The sequence below is a fragment of the Hyperolius riggenbachi genome, chromosome 1, assembly GCF_040937935.1.
Source record: "Hyperolius riggenbachi isolate aHypRig1 chromosome 1, aHypRig1.pri, whole genome shotgun sequence".
Lineage (NCBI taxonomy): Eukaryota > Metazoa > Chordata > Amphibia > Anura > Hyperoliidae > Hyperolius > Hyperolius riggenbachi.
The window spans coordinates 222,854,411-222,879,103 of NC_090646.1; the positions used below are offsets into that span (position 1 = coordinate 222,854,411).

General features: G+C 41.6%; 1 protein-coding gene across 34 annotated transcripts in view; it reads right to left on the reverse strand.

Annotated features, from left to right (window-relative positions):
• Positions 1 to 24,693, reverse strand: part of ANK2 (ankyrin 2) — a 700,071-nt gene that overhangs the window by 83,607 nt on the left and 591,771 nt on the right. For all 34 annotated transcript variants that reach the window (XM_068281027.1, XM_068281066.1, XM_068280997.1 and 31 more), the window contains 5 exons: positions 18,892 to 19,103; positions 17,841 to 18,045; positions 16,190 to 16,286; positions 11,200 to 11,428; positions 7,485 to 7,610 (listed from right to left, as the gene is read on the reverse strand). In XM_068281027.1, the coding sequence (XP_068137128.1) occupies positions 7,485 to 7,610; positions 11,200 to 11,428; positions 16,190 to 16,286; positions 17,841 to 18,045; positions 18,892 to 19,103 (869 nt within the window). The remainder of the gene's footprint in view (positions 1 to 7,484; positions 7,611 to 11,199; positions 11,429 to 16,189; positions 16,287 to 17,840; positions 18,046 to 18,891; positions 19,104 to 24,693) is intronic.

Genomic DNA, 24,693 nt, shown 5'->3' on the forward strand with positions numbered 1-24,693 from the left:
GCTCTATCTAGGTGTTTTGTGCCAGAGACAGTTCAGCCTTCAACCCCTGAGACCATCCTACCTCAAAAGGTGGTGTTGGCAGCTACCGAAACCTGGGAGGACTGGACTGCTACGCTAGAGACTTATCAACAGGACATTCCTGAAGGGAAGCCTGAGGGGGTTATGTTTGTACCACTTCCTTTTCGCCGACAACTCTTACAATTATTCCATTCTCATAAGAATGCTGGGCATCCCGGGGCAACTCGGACTCAGGATTTATTGGCCAGATGTGTATGGTGGCCTACACTGGCACTTGATTGTAAAGAGTTTGTGAGAGAGTGCTCAGTTTGTGCTAGAAGTAATCCCTCTCGTCAGGCATCAGTGGGTACATTACAACCCCTACCAGTGCCAAATGAACCCTGGACCCATTTGTCAATGGACTTTGTAGGAGAACTCCCCAGGTCTGAGGGCAAGACGGTCATTTGGGTGGTAGTTGATAGGTTCAGTAAGATGGCTCATTTCGTCCCTCTGAAAGGACTCCCCTCGGCCCAAGAGCTAGCTGATCTCTTCATTCAGCACGTTTTCCGGCTGCATGGCATTCCGGAGAATGTGGTGTCAGATAAGGGAGTCCAGTTTGTGTCGAAATTCTGGAGAGCCTTTTGCCATCAGTTAGGTATGGACCTCTCATTTTCATCAGGCTACCACCCACAGACCAATGGTCAGACTGAAAGAGTTAACCAGTCCCTTGAACAATTCCTCAGATGTTATGTGGCAGATGCACAGTCAGATTGGGTGAAGTTCTTACCATTCGCAGAATTTGCACACAATAATTTGAAGAGTGCCTCTTCAGGATTTTCCCCTTTTCAGGTAGTTTCGGGAACATCTCCCAAGTTTTCTCCATTGCCTGTGGCTTCTACCCCGTTTCCGGCCCTGGAGGATTGGCAAAGGGCATTAAAGGAGATCTGGGTCTTGTTTAAGAGGAATTTGGGAAAAGCTTTCCAGACTCAGAAGAAACAGGCAGATAAGAGATGGCCTGTAGAGTGGAAGTTTTCTCCAAGGGACATGGTGTGGGTATCTACGCGCAATTTAGCGTTAAAACAACTGTCACCTAAGTTAGGACCCAAATTTGTAGGCCCATACCCAGTGTCCAGAAAGATTAATGAGGTCACTTATGCGATTGATCTCCCAGCCAGTATGAGAGGTGTGAGATCATTCCATGTTTCCCTGTTGAAGCCAGCGGTACATGTGGATTCCTCTCCCCCCCGTGGTGGTTGATGACCAACCGGAGTATGTGATCGAGAAGATATTGGATTCTCGATTAGTGCAAAATTCTGTACAGTATCTGGTCCATTGGAAGGGGTATGGTCTGGAAGAGAGAACTTGGGTGCCAGATTGTTGCATGCACGCTGAGGAATTAAAGAAAGAGTTTCATGACTTACACCGAGAAGCCGGGTAGGAAGTGTCCGGAGTCCACTCCTCAGGGGGTGGGGTACTGTAAAGGATAGCGGAGATACCACCGCATGGCCAAGCGGCATGGCGGCTATCTCCGTGTATCAGCCGGCGGCCTCTGCCGCGCAGCTACATGCTGCTGCTTTGCCTGGTCCTTCTAGTGCACATAGATTGAGAGCTACGCGCATGCGCGCGCGCCAGGCGACAGGACCTTTATGCATGTAAAAGAGGAGTCAGCTGATCAGCCGGTCAGCTGACTCCAGTAGTGCTCCGGATTGGCTGAGTGACTGGGATGGCGCTGTGGAGCGCTCTGAGTATATATAGGACCTGCCTGTCAGTTGCTGGTTGTCTGCTGTTGCAAACACTAACCTGCTAGCTCTCAGACCTTTGTCAGATCTTACAGTGTGTTAGAACCAGCTGGAGCTGGGAATTCACACTTAGCCAGTTTCCGTTGATAGCTTAAAGTACTTATTGCATTGTGATATCTGTGTACTATTCTTTAGTCTAGATCCCAGGTGTTGCAACCAAGGACTTCACACCTAGACTAGGATATTGCTATATTGCTACTATTTATCTGTGTACTATTCTTTAGTCTAGATCCCAGGTGTTGAAACCAAGGACTTCACACCTAGACTAGGATATTGCTATATTGCTACTATTTATCTGTGTACTATTCTTTAGTCTAGATCCCAGGTGTTGAAACCAAGGACTTCACACCTAGACTAGGATATTGCTATATTGCTACTATTTATCTGTTATGATCTTTTGCTTTCCTGACTACTCTCCTGTTTGCTGATTCGGTACTTCTGCCTATCTGATTACTGTTGCCGACACTGCCTGTACCTTACTCTGAATCAGCCTTCCGTCTCTGTACCCTATCTGTCCGTACGTTGCTGACCCTGCTTGTCTGACCTTCCTATCCTCACTAAAGGGTCTAGCCATTAGTGAGGAATTTCTGAGAGCTGTCACCTACTCCCTAGGTGATCAGTCTTTGCAGCACTGTCTGCAACTTTTGCTCCTCAAGTGTCTGCTAGCTGCAGTAGAGTCTTAATCACCCGCTCCTCGGGTGATCATCCTTGCAGCTCAGTCAGTGGTCCCTGCTCCTCAGGTGTCCACTGGCTGCAGTACAGTCTGAATCCCCTGCTCCTCAGGGGATCCCTGGCTGTAGTATAGTCTTAATCACCTGCTCCTCAGGTGATCATCCTTGCAGCACAGTCAGTGGTCCCTGCTCCTCAGGTTTCCACTGGCTGCAGTACAGTCAGTGGTTCCTGCTCCTCAGGTGCTCACTGACTGCAGTGCAGTCTGAATTCCCTGCCCCTCAGGGGATTCTTGGCTGCAGTATTGTCCAAATCTCCCGCTTCTCGGGAGATCTCCTCTTTCATTACTGTCGCACCAAAACACAATTCCACATTGGTTGTCCTGTGTCTAGCTATACTAGTATTATTGGTGATTCTGCAGGTCACCACATAATCAGGTATAGCATCTGTATTATTGGTGATTCTGCAGATCGCCAATAATCAGAAAAATCTGTGTTGCTGACACCAATCGTTACAGTCAGCTTCCATATTCCTCTGACCTCAACGTCCCTTTAACCACTTCACCCCAAAATGGGCAAGAGCGATTTTCATCTTTCAGTGCTCATCCCTTTCATTTGCCAATAGCTTAATCACTACTAATCACAATGAAATGATCTATATCTTATTTTTTTCACCACCAATTAGGGTTTTGGGGGTTGATATTTGTTTTCAGTAATTATTTTATTTTCTATGCATTTTAAAGGGAAAAACAAGGAAAAAATGAAAAAAGACACTCCAATTTTATCCCCTATAGTTTTAATATAAACAGTAAAGTTAAAGAGAAATCGAGAGCCCAATATGGTGGAGTATGTCAAAATTGATTGGATAAATGAAACAGTGAGATGGTAATACTCACAAACACGGGTTACCACCTAGTAAACCACTCATTAGGCAGGTGAGGAGATTAGACCTGTCCTCACTCAGGATTAAGAAGTCGCTCTCTGTAGATAGGAAGAAAGGGGGTAGATCACCCCTCCACCTGGGGTGGACTCAAATATATTGGTAGGTGAACAGAGGCGCAGAAGGATAAAAGTACATAACATTTTTTAAAAAATTGCTGGGAGGAAGTGGTGGACTCGCCTCGTTAAAGCAGACACCAAGGACTGTAAATGTATAGATATACACATTTATTGAAAATACCCCAAAGATGCAACGCGTTTCGCGGGCACAGCCCACTTCTTCAGGCAATAAGCAGGGGATAAACAACTGTAAACAAAAGACAGAAGCATAGCTATAAATGTTGCCATAAAAAGATACAAATGGATTATTATTTAGTGTAATAAGAATAGTATTTCAAACATAGTGTTTAGTGATATGTTATAGTAGGGGGGTGATTGCAAGGAATGGGTCGGTGTAAACTACATAATGTGTATAGGGGAATGGACTAGATAACAGTGGTAAAAGTTAGTTAGTAAATCAGATTAATCTGATTTACTAACTACCTTTTACCACTGTTATCTAGTCCATTCCCCTATACACATTATGTAGTTTACACCGACCCATTCCTTGCAATCACCCCCCTACTATAACATATCACTAAACACTATGTTTGAAATACTATTCTTATTACACTAAATAATAATCCATTTGTATCTTTTAATGGCAACATTTATAGCTATGCCTCTGTCTTTTGTTTACAGTTCTTTATCCCCTGCTTATTGCCTGAAGAAGTGGGCTGTGCCCGCGAAAGCGTTGCATCGTTGGGGTATTTTCAATAAATGTGTATATCTATACATTTACAGTCCTTGGTGTCTGCTTTAACGGAGGCGAGTCCACCACTTCCTCCCAGCAATTTAAAAAAAAATGTATGTACTTTTATCCTTCTGGCGCCTCTGTTCACCTACCAATATATTAATATAAACAGTGCTACTGTACATAAAACTCACATATTTTATCTGTCTATTTGTCCTGATTATCACAAGATGTTAAAGAGAACCCAAGGTGGGTTTGAAGAATATTATCTGCATACAGAGGCTGGATCTGCCTATACAGCCCAGCCTCTGTTGCTATCCCAAACCCCCCTAAGGTCCCCCTGCACTCTGCAATCCCTCATAAATCACAGCCACGCTGCTGACAAACAGCTTGTCAGAGCTGGCTGTGTTTATCTCTATAGTGTCAGTCTGCTGCTCTCCCCGCCTCCTGCAGAACTCCAGTCCCCGCCTGCATCCCTTCCCTCCCTGCTGATTGGAGGGAAGGGATGGGGGCAGGGACCGGAGCTATGTAGGAGGCGGGGAGCAGCTGAGACTGACACTACAGATGTAAACACAGCCTGGCTGTGATTTATGAGGGATTGCAGAGTGCAGAGGGACCTTAGTGGGGTTTGGGATAGCAACAGAGGCTGGGCTGTATAGGCAGATCCAGCCTCACTATGCAGATCACATTCTTTAAACACACCTCGGGTTCTCTTTAATTATGTCCCTAGTACAAAGTATGGTGACAGTAAATTATTTTGAAATAAAGGTGTATTTTTTCCTATGGTGTTTTTGTTTTCCCACTAATCTCACATGCACGCACATGGGAATGCATGTGGGAGCGCGGACCTGCACGCGCGGGAGCATGCACGTATGTGCACAGCGGCAGCAGCGCTGCTTTACTTATAAAAACGTCCTGGAGCCGTTAAGAGGCTCTAGCAGGACGTTTTTATAAGTCTGCTTGTCTTTAAGTGGTTCATTGGCTGTTACTATACTGCAAACCAAAGTGTAATAAGTAACCATTCATGTTTCTTTTCTTTGTAACATGTTCTTTTAGAATCACTTTTAGTGGCCTCTCACCATCCAAATAAATACCTTTTAATGGGGCCCTAGATGAAAAAGATGCCATTACAGTAAAGTGAATCCAATTCCAACTGTTTAAGGGGTAAGATTCATTCTTTAACCTGGACACAGAGCTACTATAAGGATTTGGTCTACGCACCTTGCATAAATTTATTACTTTACTGACAAGAAACTTGCAACATAAATGAATGGTTTACTGGGGGAGGAAACTAGCCCATATTAATCCACTGGAGCAAAGTATATGGACTAATTAAAGACATACATGATTATGTTTTCAGACTAAATAAAATGTCCATAAGATAGTTTTTTGTCTTTTGAGTGAGAATCGGTAAAATCTAAGCAGATACATCTCAGTTCAGGATGGAAAGTTAGAGAATTTGTAGTTAAATTGCTGTGAAACTTGTATTCAGTTTCCCTCGTACACCACAGTTTGAGATGAAATCTCCAATATGAGTAACAATACCTTTGATAATTCTTACAGCACTTAATCCATGGGCAACATGGTGGTAATAGGGCTCCAGGTTCTATTCCTGGTCAGTGTCCAGTCTGCATGTAGTGTGCACATTTTCCAGTGTTTGTGTTGGTTTCCTCTGAGCACTCCAGTTCCCTCCCACACCCCAAAGACATGCTAGTAGATTAACTGACTACTGCCCACATTGGCCTTAGACCATGATGAGGATATTGGACAATTGAACTATGACTATGGTAGCACATTTAGAATGTGGGCTCCCTTAAGGGGCAGTTAGTGACATCAGTTATTCAGGGCACTCAGTGAACTGGAAGCTGGTAATGCTATTTAAATGCATACTGATAACACATTGTAATTTCTATTGGTTCTTCTATTTAATATAGTGTTAAAATTAGAATAAAACCTTTCCTCCAGCCCTAGAGCTACCATCTTTTGGGCCTATTAAAAAATATATATTTATGTAGAAAGAACTGGAGAGCATTACAGCTACAATGGTTAGCAATGTTAAACAATTGGAAAGTCTGGGGAAGATGGGACTTCCTCATCAGTGGAGTACTATGTAAAGTAATATTATTTAAGGAAAACAAAATACCATTTGTAACCAGCTATAAGCGATAAACATGTAATCTTAATTATAATCAAGCTGATGGGTGGAAATAGTTAAAGAGGAACTCCAGTGAAAATAATGTAATAAAAAAGGTGCTTCATTTTTACAATGGGGGGGGGGGGGGGGACTGTTTCAATGATCCCATGCCAAATATCCATCACCTCCTCCCTGTGGCTGGGAACATGTTTGTATGTGTCATAAGGTGAACAAATGGCTACTCCTGTTGTATAAGAAGACCATGTATATACACGTTATGGGGAAATGGGGCACCTGACTATATTTGGTATAATGGATGGGACATGGTCATACCTGTTATTTGTGAAGGAGACATTGCTTCATTTGTTTCCTGTGTTGTTTTATATTTGAGTTGTCACAACTAAAATAAGATGGTCATTCGGGTAATTTCTGGTTACAGTCAGTTTTGAATATATGCTGTTTATGATCTATGAGTTTTACAGTGCAGTAGTAAGAGGCGAAAAGCACACACAAACTCTCAAAATCTATATGGAAGTGAATGCAAGTCTCTAGGGTCCATATGCAATTAACTTTTTCACCCTAGGTTATATTTTCACACTTTGCCATAAAATGTCTTTTAAACTACCAGCAAGCAAGAAACAAAACTCTCAAAATAAATTTGGTAGTACTTTTTCAATTTTAAAATGCCGAAAAGTAATTTTTTTTTTAGAAGATGAAAATTATCTCCTAGGAGATAACTCAGGTGAAAATGTTAACTGAATATGGGCTTGTATGGTACATTTACTTTTGTACCATTCTAACCCAGTTCTGTATAATGCCTGAAGAAAAAAGGTAATGTTTCAAAAGCTTGCAATAAAGCATGTGCAGTTAGTCGTTAAAGGTATTACCGGAATCAACGCTTGTTGGTTTGATGTCTACATTTATGGAATTGAACGTAAGTACATAACTGATACTGAAATGGCCTTTTGTTTATTAGTAAAGAAATGTAAAAATCAACATGAAGTGTTAAATGCTGGTGTACCATTGTCAAGCATCAGTCAGATTACAAAGAGAACACTGGCAGCTACCAAACCTTCTCTGTGAGGTATCTGCTCGCGTTAATGTGTGAATAACTTCTAAAACATTCAAGTACTCTGCCAAATACACAATATTACCTTGACAAACAATGGAAGTCTGTTTTCTTTAAAGGCATAGAAACTAAATATATGGTGCTGACCACTCTTTATTAAAGGTATTAAGTTTCCAAAGCAGTCTACATAGATTGGTTTTCCTTCTAGGACCTGAAAAAGAAACAAAATATTACTGGCTACTGAAGTTTGCATACCTACAGACACAAGACCATTTTTTTTAAAGTAAACAAGTCTGTCTCTGTTGGTACTTGCTATTATACAGTACACGTTTGTTCAGTACAGTCATAAATATAGATAGTTATATGTAGATAGATAGTATATGTTATAACAGGGCAACTGGTCACAGACAATTTATTGGTGGGGAGTGACTAGCCTGAATGGTTTAAAATGTTGTTTTCATGCACAAACTCCTCCAGTACTTCCTTGTCAAGATAAAAGAAGCAGGATGAGGTAGCCTTAAAGTAACATCTCAAGTGACAATATGCAGCAGAGAAAGACTACCATGAGACATACTTAATAAGAGAAACACCAGACATTCTAAAGACCTCTCTTTTAACCATAAAGGCCTGTACCCACCCTGTGATTTCTCCTACGATTTTCCAAAGATTTTCCTGATGACCGTCAATTTTTTGAGCGATAAGTGGTCATTTTCGCAATCTCACGACGTGGGTACAGGCGCATGATCTTAGCGTCGCAGGGTGATAATGACTGTCACAGCAGATCGTGATTGCAAAGTATCGTGATCGCTTGAAGTCTCGTTCGTGCCCATTGTGTCACACATGCCGGCCAGACGATGAAGGAAGATGGATCAGGGGAGCGCTCATCATCAGGGAGACATCGCTGGATCCATTTTCCTGCATCATAAGGTGAGTATGTAGCTTAAAGCAGCGAAGATGTAATCCTCTGCAGCCATATGCCTGGCTCAGTCTACATGAAAACCAGTTAGCCCATGACAAGCATAGCATAGCAGAGTTTTGTGGAATGGTTTATTTTGCTCTTCATTTTAGTATCTAGGTGAGGATGTTCTTAATTAAACAAGTGCTCTCTATCTCACTGTGTCCCATGCACCAGTGTAGAAGTACATGATGCAGTTGTGCTCCGATGTGTGGTGTGTGCGCTTGGCCCACACCTCCACCCCAGCCTTGTCATTTCCTATACGGGAATTAGATGTCCCCTCTGTACAAGGGACAAGTGTACAAGTCTATATTAGAGTATGACTGACCATATAAGGGATCACATTGATAAATGTATATATCAGCTTAATCTATTGCCACAATACATTTTACTAAGTATTCCTGTTTTTAGATAGTTTTTAGAGTTTAGATAAAAATGTTCATCAGTTATAGTAAAAATATTTAGATAACAGTGTTTTATGCAGAAGTAGCCATTAGCTTAACCAGAAATGCCTTTCATATTATATATATTACTCTAGAGCCTATGCTCTCAATGTGTGGTACGTGTATCCAGGGGGTGCTTCTGATGGGTCCAGGAGGTACATGGGCTTGATATATTTAACTAAGTATAATATATAAAAAAATTATAATTCCTATATAAAACAACAACACCAAATTAGTATTTTAGCTAATTAAAAACAATAGTAAATGGTTGGAAATTGTTTAGAACCAATTACTATGCACTATGATTTCATATATTTTTGTCAAGCAAACTATTCATATCCAACAACTGTGCAACACAATATATACCCAATATGTGGGGGGATATGAAGCAATGGGAATACAGCTCAGTGACCTGGCAAAAGCATGCAATCACAAAAGAAGGGCAAGAAACCCCCCCATTCAATAACCAAGAGATTAGATAACACAAACTACTGTGTGGTTAGACAAAGTTCAGCTTTATTATACATAGCCTGTTATCTCATAAAAACATTTTAAATTAAGGGGTGGTCACAGGGTCTCTGGATCTAACCCTATAGATGTAAGTCCAAAGGAGCATATGCCTGGGTACTTGAGATAATCTTTTCCATGCCAGCTGGTACTTGGTGTGCACATGCTTTCAGAGGGGGCACACCAATAAAAAAATTCAGAGGGGGCACACATCAATAAAATGTAGATAAGTGCTCTAAATAGTTAGTTAAACTAAACTGGATTACCAGTAAAATTCAAACACTTACAGATGTATAACATTGGCCTCAATTCACTAAACTTATCACCTGTCTTTAATAACGTTTCTAGAGTTATCACCATGGTGATAAGGCATGTAGTATTCAGGAAACATTTTACCTCAGGCAAACCTAAAGTTAACTCTTCTGTCTTTAAGTTAACTCTTCAATCCTTAAAATAACTCCAGAATTCTAAAGTTAAAGACAGGCTGTTAATTAACTGAAAATAACTACAGAGGAAGTAACTTAACTACAGAGGAGGTACTCCAGCCTAAACAAACATACTGTCATTAAGTTACATTAGTTATGTTAATTAAAATAGATAGGTAATATAGGCCTCACTTCACTAAGATCATGCTGGAGATAATATGGCAAGAGAAAACTTGCCACCACACAGTGAGAGAGTTATCTTGTCTCTTCATTCCTTAAGTTACCTCCTCTGTAGTTATTTTACCCCCTCTGTAGTTAAGTTACCTCCTCTGTAGTTAATTTACCTCCTCTGTAGTTATTTTCACATGCAGTTAATTAACAGCCTGTCTTTAACTCTGGAGTTATTTTAAGGATTGGAGAGTTAACTTAAAGACAGAAGAGTTAACTTTAGGTTTGCCTGAGGTGAAATGTTTCCTGAATACTACATGCCTTATCACCATGGTAACAACTCTAGAAGAGTTATTAAAGACAGGAGATAATCTTAGTGAATTGAAGCCATTATCTCTTAGCCACACTGTTTTAAAAGAACAGGCAAATGTTTGATTTCATGATGGCAGCCTTGTTTTTGGTTGTAAGGAGGTGACAGGGAGCATGAGACACAGTTCCAACTGTCCTGTGTCCTGAGCACCTCTCCCAGTTGCTAGGCAACGTGAACAACAACATAGAAAATCCCATCATGCTCTGCATAGCATCAGGGAAAAAAAGCCCGGGCTTTTTTTCTTTGATGGGTGGAGCTTAGATAAAAATGCAGCTAAAAATGATGCTTGGGTAAGAAAAACAAAGTTCTGATGCTGTAAAGCTGTTAAAGAAACACCAAGCCTTTTCAGTGCTGCTGAGTAGATTTTTAGTCCGGAGGTTCACTTTAAGGAATGAAGAGATAAGAGAACTATCTCACTGTGTGGTGGCAAGTTTTCTCTTGCCTTATTATCTCCAGCATGATCTTAGTGAATTGAGGCCAATATATTTAATATCTGAGGGATTTATACTTTTAAATCTAGGGGTCCTGTGCTGAACTCATCCTCATATGCTTGATGCTGTGCATTTGTCCCATGGCTGGTTGTTTGAATTCCTTGACTAATTGCCCTCATTGTGACCTCTCTTCCTTGATGTTAATGAACAATATGTGTTGACTGGTTTACTTGCTAAATTAGTTTGATGTACATCATTAGTCTGATGTACCACCTTTTCTGATCTTTTGGATCTATTTATACTTTTTCTGCCTTCAGGAAATGTTATTGATATGTTTACTTCCTATTTGATGATATACTGTAGTACTAAGGTTGTACTTGTACTGTACTTCTGCTCAATAAAAGCAATTTTGAAATCTAAATCTATATTCAATGCACAACACACACGAATGCACAAACACACCATTCTGCTAAACTGACAATGATATTTATATACACTCACCTCTACATCTCTACTTCTAGCAACTTCTGCAAAGTTTTCTTGCTGCTCCAGTGTCTTGTCTACCTTGTCATCCGTCATACAGAAGCATCGCAAACGTGCTTCAATGGGGTCATGGGATTTGGCAAATACAACAAACTTGGCCATATAGGGAACACATATAATCTCTCTGTACACTTGGCTAGCAAAAGTGACCGATTCTTGGATTTGTCGGCAATCAATTAACCAGAACCTACAGAAAACAATGCAAACAGTCATATATGGTAAAAGCAGTATCTAGAAGAATAAAATAGTAATGTTTGTTTATGCAACGATGGTGTACTAGCTCAGCACGGTTTGTTGATATGTTATAAAAATCCCAAAAGGTGAAAGAGGTGATAGTCTAGGGTGCAGCACATTTAAATAAGTGCAGCGAAACTGGGAACAATTGCACAGAGTCATCCACCCAATCTAATGTGCCCTCATCCCCTATTGTCAGTATACTAATCATGAACAGGTGGTGTCTGTGCTGAACCATCAGCATCAGCTATGTGATATAAGAGGACCATCATAGGAATGTGAGTGTGTAGAGATGTAATCCTGAGTATGGGTGAGCAACTCTCACAGTCAGCTTGACTGAGTAAGTGAACTAGCTGCAAGCTGCGGCGTTCTCATTTAAAAGAGGTACTTGGGAACCACTCTCAATATCAGCCCAAACAAGTGATTAGTGTTAGGGGTGGTGTGTGTGAGAGTGGGGGGGAGGGGTAAAAATAAAGGGGTGTATTAGGGCTGGTTTAGATGGACAGTTTGCCAGCGTTTAACGCAACGTTTTGGTCGCAACGTTTTTTGGGATCAACCGTCGTTCCATTCAAATGAATGGGAGCGTTCCGAACCTGCCTTTGCAGGCTTTCATGAAAGCCTGGCGGTAGATCCCGGCGTCATGTCACTTCTCAAAAGCAACATGTTGCTTTCAGAGACGTTACACACTGGCAAACCAGTGTAGGGACCCTAACCGCTAGCCTTGAAGGCTTCCTAAAAGCCTTCAAAAGTTGGTATTTAAACGCCGGCCTTTGAACGTGGCACCAAGCTAAAGGTCGGCAAAAGCCTGTGTGAACCAGCCCTTAAAGAGACCCAGAACCAAGTAAATATAATATATTTATACATACCTGGGGCTTCCTCCAGCCCCATCTGCATGGATCGCTCCCACGCCGCCGTCCTCTGCCTTCTCTATCGCCAGTATCGGATCTCATAACTTTGGGCAGTTATGGCCAGTTTTACGCATGCACAGGGACTTCCTCCATTTTGCCAGCACCTACCTTACGCATGCACCTGCGCAGTACGGAGGGAGAGCTTGCATCGACTGGCCCTGACTGCCTAAAGCTATGAGACCCAGTACCGGCGATAGAGAAGGTGAAGGACGGTGGAGTGGGAGCGATCCATGCGGATGGGGCTGGACGAAGCCCCAGGTATGTATAAATCTATTATTTTACTCAGCTCTGAGTCTCTTTAAGAAAACAGTGGTTAACTTTATGTGTGCAGGCAAAATACATGATACATGTTACACAAATAGCACAACTTACTTTATAAAACAGCGTATAGGTGCTGCACTGGCTGACTTGGTTAGCATCAGCATTGGACAGCCAGTAAAGTACATCATACAGCAACGTAAACATTGTATAACCCAGATTATGCTATTTGTGCTATGTACATTATACAGTTTCTGTACATGCCAGTAAACTTCCCATACACTGCCTCCTCTTTCTCTCTGCTTGGCCAAAGCCTCATAGTAAAAATGCTGGTTAACAGTCTGATCATCTGATATCCATTCAAACATTACCATGAAATAGTAAATGTAAAAAAAAATCCTCATTGCCTTCATTTCTGATCCTACTGGAGAATCTGCATCTTATTGCATGTTTGTAATTTCACAACTAATCTGAAATCAGTACACTGGTCGAGTTTAACGGTAGACATTATAATGGCAAAGCAGCTTCACATGTTTTTCTTTTATAACTGCCTACAGACTAGCAGTGAAATCAAGCAATGCTTATGTCAACTGCTTCTAGAACCATTATGGTCACATACAGCGAAAGCACATCATTCTGCTTTGAATACATGACTCCCAGTATGCTCACTCAGTCTCTGTACTCAATAGCCAGTAGCCACACTTTATACATGAACTAGAAGGCACTCCCATAAAGCTTCCCTTCTGCTTAGTGAGTATACAAGCAAATCATGAATGCCTTGCACTGATGAAGGCCAACTTACTCGGAAACAGCCGGCTGCAAGTTGGATTTAATGATGCTGTAAAATGAAAACACTGCAGTCATGTTATATCCCAGCAGCTTTGGATGTATGCCTGCCATTTAAGGGACATTAATATTTGTGTCAATGGTATAGTAGAGGCGCCTCACGTGATGTCAGCTGGTATTCTTAGACAGAGACACACACTGCAGCCACTGTAGAGGTAAATCCTTGGCCTCCAATACAACAGATATAGCAACAAATGCAGCAGCGCTGTGTAGTCAACTTTAGAGTGATGTAGTTCCACCTCCAGAGATCCCAATAGGTAATTCTTCCACTCCTAAAAGTGCAACTCAGTGCACAAAAAAAAGGAGATAGGGACTCTCTCAGTGGAATAGATAAAATGCACAATTTATTTGAGTATATAGATTAAAATCAGGGTATCCCCTGATGACGGCGGAAGGCCGAAACTAGTCGGGACGAGAGCGGGCAATATCACACTGATCGCTGACATTTGTAGTACCACACGGAGTGGGAAGCGTTTGTTGCCAGAAGGGTTCCTACTGGAGTAGGACCCTCTATATGTGAGTTTTATCTTATCTGATTTTAATCTATATACTCAAATAAATTGTGCATTTTATCTATTCCACTGAGAGAGTCCCTATCTCCTTTTTTTTGTGCACTGAGTTGCACTTTTAGGAGTGGAAGAATTACCTATTGGGATCTCTGGAGGTGGAACTACATTACTCTAAAGTTGACTACACAGCGCTGCTGCATTTGTTGCTATTAATATTTGTGTATTTACTCACTGAGCAGAACTGATGTATAATGGGTGTAGATTCTTGCATACATAAAGCTTAATAATTTTAAATATTTTGTGTTTTAAAATGGCAGAATTATATTTGACAAAAAGTTCAGTAGAGGTGAGGACTGGTTATGTTTACATCATGGCCGGAGGAGAGCAGTTGCTCACACAGTAATTCAGCTTGCATAGCATCCAATAGCATCCAGTAAAAAAAAATCCACTTTCAGAGTGTACAAAAATGCAATGCAGAAGTAATCCTGAACCAGCCGCTTGGGGAGGCTGAATCCGTCCCTAGACTATGAATACAGGGAATGACAATAGACATTTTCCCAGCGCTGTAACTATCAAAGCACACCCACAATGAATATACATGTACCAGGCGCATAAAACATCCAACTAATGTGCAGTGTCAGAGACTGGATCACGTGACTGGAAAGGATGCCGAATCACATGACTGCTAGAGTGGTGAAGACAAAGGAGACTTTTAAACATACGCACAGAGCAGAGAGTGAAAGCGGCATACACCAGGAGGTGATAAGACTGACTGCCTTGCAAACTATACACTATATCAGTCAGATGTTTTATGCGTCTGGTACATGTATATACATTGTGGGTGTGCTTTGACAGTTACAGCGCTGGGAGAGTTTCTATTGGTGCTTTCAGAGTGTGCTTCTGAAACACAGTCAGTAGCAGACACTTTTTTTAATCTGTTTGTTAGATGTTATATAATAAAAGGTGAACATATGTTAAAAGATACCCAAGGTGATATGTGACATTATGAGATAGACATGGGTATGTACAGTGCCTAGCACACAAATTACTTTGCTGTGTTCCTTTTTTTCTTTCTCTGCCTGAAAGAGTCAAACATCAGTTAAGTGGCAGTTCCTGCCCGAGTCAGGATTGTGTCACTACAGTGTGACCCTCACTGATAACAAATTACAACTATACTGTAAAACACTTTCCTAGCAGAAAATGGCTTCTGAGAGCAGGAAAGAGATAAAAAAAGGGTCAATAGTTCATAGATTTTAGCTCTGGTATACTTCAATAAATGTGTCATTGAGCAAAAACAAAAAACAGTAAAAACTTAAAAAGTAGATTTAAATATAAAATAAAACTGTGGAATATCTAAAAAAAAGTCATTTTTAGGAGAAGGAAGATAGATACAATTGTTTATGTGATTAGTTTATTTTCACCTCTGGTGTCCTTTACTACCTAACGACCGCATCATGCCAATGGGCGTGACCGTGGTGGCAGCCCCAGGACCGCTTAACACCAATTGGCGTCAAGTCCTGGAGCTGCAGTTTGGCAGGGAACATGTGCGGTCATGTGCGATCGTTCCCTGACGTTTCACAGAGTGGAGCTCCGTGATCAGCCTGCTAGCCGCGATCGCAGCTAGCAGCCCGTTTTCTGCAGAAAGGGGAAGTAATTCCCCTTTGTTTACCTCTGTACAGTGCTGCGATCTCCTGCAGCGCTGTACGTCTGTCACACCGCTGTACCCCGGATTGGTTGACAGATGGAGCCCTCTTATAGGCTGATGCCTATGAGAGGCAGGGATAAGTGCCAATCGCCTCCCTATGGCGATTTGGCTGGCACAGGGGGGAGGGAGTCAGAGAGAGGAAGGAGGGAGGGAAAAGCCTCCCCTTTCTAATAAAAAAAATACAAAAACAAACAACAAAGATCGCAGCAGCGATCAGATACCTCCGGCAGAGTGTCCTATTAAGGACACTAAAAGGAGGTAAAGTTCATTTGTATGCTGAGTTGCAGGGCTGTGCAGCACCCTGACCAAGCTGCACAGCCCTGTATTGTAAAAAATAGCCTGCTCTTTAGGGGGGTGTAAGCCTATGGGTGTCAAGTGGTTAAGAATGACTGACAAATGGTAATACAAATGTATTCACATATGGTAATTCTACAAATAGTGATTGTTCAGTTTCGCTTTCTTGTTGGTTTCATGGGAAATCCCCTTACCTGGCAGATACATTAGTAGTAAAGGAAACACATTCATTAATGAATGTAAGTGGTGTTGTACCGGTGATGTCCTCCCACTGCGCTGGAGTTGTACCACCTAAACACAAAATACAAAGCAAGAACCTTTATTTGAACATGTACATACAGCTTTATCTTTTTACACATTTTGCAAACAAGGAGCTATTATCCAGCTGTCCCAATGCCTTTCATCAGATTTTTGTATTGTTTAAAAGGACTCCGAGCAGTGCCTGTGGGTATGCCTTTTAGCATACACACAACTAATTACCTACTGGCATGATGTTTGTAATTATATCCCCTTGGGTTCCTTGTATTTCATTGCATTGCACTGAATGGATCTGCCGACACTGGGGAAAGTGTCGTCCTGCACTATACAATGCTGAATAAGGAATCCAAGATGGCGGCTGCGATTTCGATCGCGAAAATAGTGCAAACTAAAAGGCATAGGGTGGATTTTATATATCAATGGAAAGAGGAGAAAGAGAGCTTTAAAATGGTATGCATCTTTCCATAGTTACTGCGCTGCTCGGAGTCCCTTTAACTGGATAAAAGAGAACAGTAATGACTAATACTCCTTGGAGAGTTTTTTTTCCACAAGGAGAATCCTGGGAGGAACCCACAATTGATTTATCTGCATAACTTACAGTAGTTAACGTATCTTTGAACAATCAAGGATGGATGAGGTTGTAAACTTTTTCCTCCCAACAAAAGACATTAATAAAATGCAGCCCAGGTTTACTAGATCTCATATGTTCTCCAGTGTTCTCCCACCTCTGTAACTTAACCTTGTACATTTTTCACTATATACTTCCACATGTTAAATTACTTGTTTGTCAAAAAATATGTAATTGTACAGTATAGGCACCTTGCAAGCTTGTTTGCAAAACACAGTCCTGCTTTGCTGAATACTGTCCTAGGCAGCCAGAAGTATGGACACAACCAATGAAAAAGAAATTTTAACTAATCAGAAAATTAATCTGTGAATTTAAAGAGCCAGCGACAGAATTATATACAGCATGCACTGGGGTTGTCCATTTAGATGTTTGCAAATTCCTGTGCTGATTAGCCATTAGATTATAGCTTATCCAGGCAACTTTCTTCCAAGAATTACACATTTCTGACCCTCCCTTCCTTTATGTGATACCAGCGGCTGTTAATAATTATACCATAAAGGATAGTGGTTTTAACATTGTACTTTGGTGTCCCTCCAACAGATAGTGCCCTGATAAAATGCCTGGTTATCCTGAACATGGCCCTGATAATCAACCATTATTTGGTTGATCTCACCAATATTGCGAAACATTTGAGTATTATGGATGTATACAATATATGATTTGGAATTCTATATACCAATTTTTGCTAAAATTGAATCTATAAATAAAAGGGTTCATCAATTAAGAATAATATAAAATGCATCTTATTGTGTGTGTGTGTGTGTGTGTGTGTGTATGTATGTTTGTATTTACTATCTATCTATCTATCTATCTATCTATCTATCTATCTATATATATATATATAAATATACTGTATATACTGTAGCTCGAGAACATCTACCAGCTGCATGAGGCCTTTTCATGACAATGACTAAAAATGATAGGTGATAGTGATATCTGTAAATATTACCGTAACTTACCAGTGATACTGCATAGTAGTCTTAGCGTTGGTGTGTCCCCACCATATCCGTTCAGCATTGCCTCACTGGAGGCTTTGGGCACTGGGATAGTCATTGTTATAGGCTTGTGGAATTTCCTTCTCCTTGGTTCTAACGTTACAATAGGACTGAAAGATGCTTTGTTGCCAAGTATTTTCTTTACAAGTTCGGTATGCATTGGCTGAGCCTTTAAAGATGAAATGCAGAAAATAAACACTGAATACTAGATATATTTCTACTTTACTTTATAGTGTACCTGCGATGGAAAAAAAATCAAAAAATATATACACACCGGGGGCTTCCTCCAGCCCTCTCCAGGCTATGGCTCCCTCGCCATCCTCCTCCACCTGGAGCATTCGTAATACGGCCCCGAAAATCCTTCAGTCGGGGCCAGCCGACGGAGGCGTAGCCCAGCCGCATGCTCCTCCGTCACGCTTCCGTCACCGTGAGTGTTCTGCACAGCAGTACTGCGCAGGTGCAGAACACTCCCGGCAATGGTAGCGCGACGGGGGTTCTCATGCGGCTGGACCACGTATCCGCAGAATGCCCCAGACTGGAGGACTTCCTTGGGAGAATTGCAGATTAGGATGGCGAGCTAGCAATCAGCCATGAGGGGGCTGGAAGAAGCCCCAAATATGTATTTTTCTTAAAATCCCCCCCGTATCAGGTTTACTTTAAACTGAGCAAATAAAATACTAGCTTACTTTAAATCCACTGTAAATATAAAGTACAATTTTTATTCTCCCTTTTTTTGTCCCTTATATTATACTTAGATACGCAAAAAATACATGCATGCACAGGCTAGGATCAACTTCGGCCAATGTAATAATTGGGATTTCTTTAGATTAGGAGATTGTGACCAAAAATTATCTCACACAACAGTCAAAAAAAAAAAACAAAAACCAATGCTAGAAGTATCTGTGCTGGAAATCAATTCCAAGACCCTCATGCTGTATGGAAACCACCCTCTCAGTCTCTCAGTCCTTATTACAGACCCCTAAGTTCCATACCGTACCTATATTGTATTCCATACCTGCAGGCCAACACGGATTCTCTTTGTTAGGGCACCTTCTGGGAAGACAGCCTGGACCTGAGGAACCACAGTGCTGCTCAAAATTCCTCCTTCGGGTCCAATCAAATTGTTGTCTTGTTTAACACGCGAGACTACAGCAAAATATTGTGGGAAGTCTCGTGTAATAATACGGCAAATACGCTTCTTTTCCAGTTCTTCAGGAGAGTCGAGAACTGGGGAAAAATTACATATAACATTATTTTGTTGATAATGTCACAAAATATGATGAATACAATAATATTTTTATTAATATAATAAACTTTTTTGACTTGCGCTAAAGCCATAATATAAAAAATGCAAGCTACAAGGGCACTAGAGTATTATTATTATTGATTTATAAAGCGCTACAAAGAAACAAAAATGGGGTACATAATAATACAGACAATGGTATACACCAATAAACAAAATACAGAATTGGTACAAAATACATAATTGGTAATTACAGTAACAAAAATAACATGTGTAACAAATTCCAAGACACAAAAGGGTGAGAGAGCCCTGCCCTTGTGAGCGTACAATCTAAAGGAATGGGTGAGCGACACAAGGGGCGGGATAGTATACAATATTCATACCTAGAGGCAGTGTGTTTTTAGGTAATCTAGGAGTGCAACTTGGGCAGAGGTCAAAGGGGTAATTGCCTAAGGTAGAGCATATGCTTGTTTGAAAAAGAGAGGTTAGAGAGTGACAGATGCATTGTACAAGGGGAGGGGTGAAGCAGGTGAGAAATCTTGTACATGTGAATATGAAGAGGTGACTCTAGGGGAGGACAAAAGGTCATGTGCAGATCTGAAACTGCAGTTGGGTTGGCATCTGGAAACTAGTGAGGAGATATGGAGAGCTTTGTTGATTAAGGTAAGAGTTTGAACTGGATCCTCTAGCTAATTGGTAGCCAATGAAGAGCTTGAGAGAGAGGAGAAGCAGAGGAAGAGTGAGAAGAAAGATGAATGAGTGGAGCAGCCGAGTTCAGTACAGATTGGAGAAGTGACAGTCTATTAGTTGGTAGTCTACAAAGTAGTCAGGGCCGGATTTATACCTCTGGAGCCTGTAGGCACAGGCATTGTGGCGCCCTTAACTCCGCCCCTAATTCAGGCCACCCCCCAAGTTAATTTATTTTGAACTCTAATCCCTGCCTCATGTCAGTAACTGTCCTTAGAATCTAACACTCTAATCACTGTCTCATATCATCCTTAGTGATATGAGACAATGATTAGGATGTGAGCTCCTGAGGTCAGTGATATGATGCAGGAATTAGACAGTAAGCTCCTGAGGGCAGTTACTGGCATTAGGCAGGGACCCCCAACCCCGCACACACACTTGAACGCAGGCACGCACACACACACACACACACACACACACACACACACACACACACACACACACACACACACACACACACACACACACACACACACTTGAGAACATACACACACACACACACACTTGAGAACATACACACACACACACACACTTGAGCACATACATACACACACACACACACTTGAGCACATACATACACACACACACACTTGAGCACACACACACACACACACACACACACACACACACTTGCTAAAATAAAATTACACATTTGATATGGTCAGTCACTGCAGACAGAGGACATACTTCATATCTACTGCTCTCCCTTTTATCAGTTATGTCCCTCATGACCACTTTCTACTTCGGGACTTGTTTTGTAAAGGCTGGCCGCTGACTGAGTACATTCCTCAGATCAACCATCCATGACCTGCAGACCACACAGATAAACCGAAAGCATTCCAACTTTGAATATATCAGCGCACATAGAATAACGGCACTCACAGACTCACTCCTGCTGCCTCCCCTGATAGTGCACCCGACCTCCTCCTGGACCTGTCAGCCCAGTCCAGATGAATTTGGAGCCGCTCTCCTCCTCATTCCTAGGCACTGGCAACATTGCAGTGTGCACTATACAGGAAGACCCGGCGCCACTGTAGACCCTGGCTTCCGGCTTCCTGTTGCCTAGCAGCAGCACAGCCACACACTTCTGCCAGCGCTTGTCATATATCTGACAGCGTCTGACACTCATACCAGAAGCGCAGGCTGGGAGAGAAGGCAGATGGGGCGGCCAGCAGCTCGGCATATAGTGAAGAGGAATGCGCCCTCACATCGCTAAGTACGGCTCTACATGGAGGCATCTGATTGTAGCGAGGGTAATGTAGCTGCTGTTGCCAGGGGACAGAAGAGGACAGGACCCGCCTCTCACACATAGCTCCGCCTGTAGGCACGTGCCTACAGTGCCTTATGGGAAATCCGGCCCTGAAAGTAGTATGTTACAATAGTCCAGATAAGTTATTATAAGAGCATGAAATAACATTTTAGTTGTGTCCTGAGTGAAGACAGGTTGAACGCAAGCTATGTTTTTGAACTCGAGCTGGTTAGGGAGTGCATGTGAGAAATAAAAGAGAGAGAGGAGTCAAATATTACCCCTAAGTACCATGCTTTTGGAACTGAAGTAATAGGGGTGTTATTAATATTTATTGTTATATCAGGCAGAGAGGTGGACAAACATGATGGAAAAATGATTAGTTCTGTTTTACTCATATTAATCTTTACAAAGTGAGAGGTCATGAAAGAGGATATAGCAGAAGAGCAGTCAGAAACATGTATGAGGAGGTAGTTAAGGTCTGGGGCCGAGAGGTACAGTTGTGTATTATCAGCATGTAAGTGTTAATGAAACCCAAATGAGTTGATTAAAGGAACATCATCAAAGTTCTTCATTTTCTGGCAGCAGCATAAATTAATGTGGCAACAAGAGTAAAAACTGACACAGCATGTATTTTTGCTGCGAAGTGTCATTTTTATTTCATATACCTTTACGGACGGTGTCCCCTTAACAAACTGACGTGGACAGAGAAGTGGACAAGCTCATTATGCGGGGTGAGTACAGCAGTCAAATTTCTTACTGTGAGGCTCCCCGACACCACACAGCAATAGACAATTAACAGCTGCGCTATCCCAAAAGTACACAGTCTCTTTAACCAGTAATCTTCCTCTCTCCTGGACTTCCACTAAAAGCACTTGAAATCACTTGCAGATAATCAACAGGTACACTCACCAGATATACTGACTCTTACTTCAGGAGTCAGTATTAGCAGCGAAGGGTCTCAGCCCCCTTCTCGGCTATCTGGCTTCACCACTCTTCTACGCACCCCAGCAGCCGAGTTCACGTCACACCAGCCCCCACTACAGAGGTTTAGCCGCTCGCACAGGCCCCCCCCCCCCCCCCTACAGAGGTTATGATCACTCAAACAGATTCCAGTCCTTACCCGGACAGACAGCGTGCTTCACCAAACTTTTAGTCCTCAAAAACAAGCATACACACTTCGCATAGCATAATACTGTTTAATAAAATAGAATTAAAAACATCCGTTGCACTCACAGTATGCGGCAGAAGATCACAGCATAGAGTTTTTGGACGGGTTCTCCCCCGTACGCCACTCTGGATTGGCGCTCTGTTGGCAGCCAGACCCTCCACGCTAGATCCCTGATTCGCCCTGTGGTGTGTAGTTCCTCCTCTGACACACGCAACCCCTCCCTACGCGATTCGAACGTCAGTTCTCATCAGGGGCGTGGGGACGCGGGTGCTGCGTGCCAATATATATACTATTATCGGAACTCCCTTCTCTCCTACTTCCTAGTTGCGTTACAAACGTAACCATTCAGAGGAAATACTGGTTAGTGCCATCTTGTGGATGTTTTGTTTTGCTTTGGCAATGCTAAATGTATTTGGTCCTGCCAATAAAGCTTTTTTGGATTGGATTGGATTTTCGGCTAACTGTTAGAACTAATATTCTTCATATCCTTTGAACACCGCTCTCTCGAGTCCCATCTAGTGGAGTTTTTTAGAATAACACCCACTCTTAAAAAATACCCAATTATAGGAAGTCTTTTGTACTATTTCACCTCTTGTATCAATTATAAAATCCTGCAGCCCAGGGAGAAAGCCACATCCTTACACATCAATCTTATATCAATACAGCACAAAATTAAAACTAAGTATCAAAAACCAATAAATGACGACTTAACTTAAAAAATAACAAGTTATTAATTACAAAGCTTCTCTCTATGTGATATACAATTTAATCGTCGCTAATAAAACAGTTGATATCAATCTCACAGCTGTTAATTGTCTATTGCTTTTTGGTGGGGATGTGGTGATCCTTTACAGCGAGCGCAACCCATAAGAAAATTGTTACTGAAATATTCATTGGTGATAGTGAGAATACCTGAAATCACTGGCGCAGTGTTTTAAAATTTCTTTTGTATTAGCTCCCCGACACCACAGCCCATTATACAGCGCGTGACCCGCTGAAGTAAAGTGCTATGAGCAGAGAGAGACAACCTTTCTCGCTCCTATATCCTCATACAGCTCGCTGTATAACCCGCTGTGGTGTCGGGGGAGCCTCACATTAGGAGATTTGCCTGCCGCACTCACCCTGCATAATGAACTGGCCCACTTATCCTCGCCGTCAGCTTGTTAATGGGATGTTGTTCATAAAGGTATATGAAATAAAAATGACACTGCACAGCAAAAATACATGCTGTGTCAGTCCTTACTTTTGTTTCCACATTAATTTATGCTGCTGCCAGAAATTGAAGAACTTTGATAGTGTTCCTAAAAGTTGTCAAGACCATGCATGTAGATGAAAAAGAGGAGGGGACCAAGGACAGAGCCTTGAGGTGCCCCAAAGACAAAAGATATGGAGAAGACGTCTGATCCGAGTAAGAGACTGTGAAATTTTGCAGAGAGATAGGAAGATATCCAAGAGAGAGCGAAGCCCTTTATGCCTACAGATGAAAGTATTTGTAGGAGTAAGTTGTGGTCGGCAGTATCAAACGCTGATGACAGATCAAAAAGAATAAGTATGGAATAATGACCTTTTGATTTAGCTGTAAGAACTGTTTCTGTGTAGTGGTTAAAGCCAAAGCCAGGATGGAACTGATCAAGTAGGGAGTATGCAGATAAATAATGGCTTAGTTCAGCATGTATATGGTGTTTGAGTAATTTAGATGCGAATGGGAGAAGTGACACAGGGCAGTAGTTGGCAAGTGCCATGTGATCTAGAGCGGTATAAAACCCTGATATAATATTCAATAAAAACATGTTTCCCTACTTTTATATGCCATATGGTTATCATATTTGCATTTGTGCATAGGTATTATTATTCATTTTGAAATTATACGTTCCCAAAAGTACAGTTTTTTGCTTTGTGAGCTGACTTTGCATTTTATTAATAACTGGTTTTATTCATTATGTATTGAAGGCAAAAAATGCTTTCAGTGTCTCTCTGTGTCCAGCAGCTTCTCCACAGTCAGAGAATGTGTCACATTCCTCACTTGATACATTTTAGTGAACACAAGATAACATTATCTACAACTTCCGATGCGTCCACATTTCTCTGCACTGAACTGTCCAGCCCTGTGTGTAACCCTTTGAATGCTGTTTTAGTAAAAAACAAAATGCTGGATGTATATAATATGCTGTAAATAATTTTTTAGAGCAAAGAAGAAATTCTGGGTTTCATTCCGCTTTAAGTAGTGGTATCACAACAGCGGGGGGTGGGGTTAAATAGCGATGCTAGTATAAGCATGATGGATGAGGATAGCTGTGGAATGAGATGGGAGGGAGTAGGATTCAAAGAACAGGTGGTTAGATGGTATTAGAGTGGCTGGATAGTGTACTGGTTAAGGGCTCTGCCTTTGACATGGGAGACCAGGGTTCAA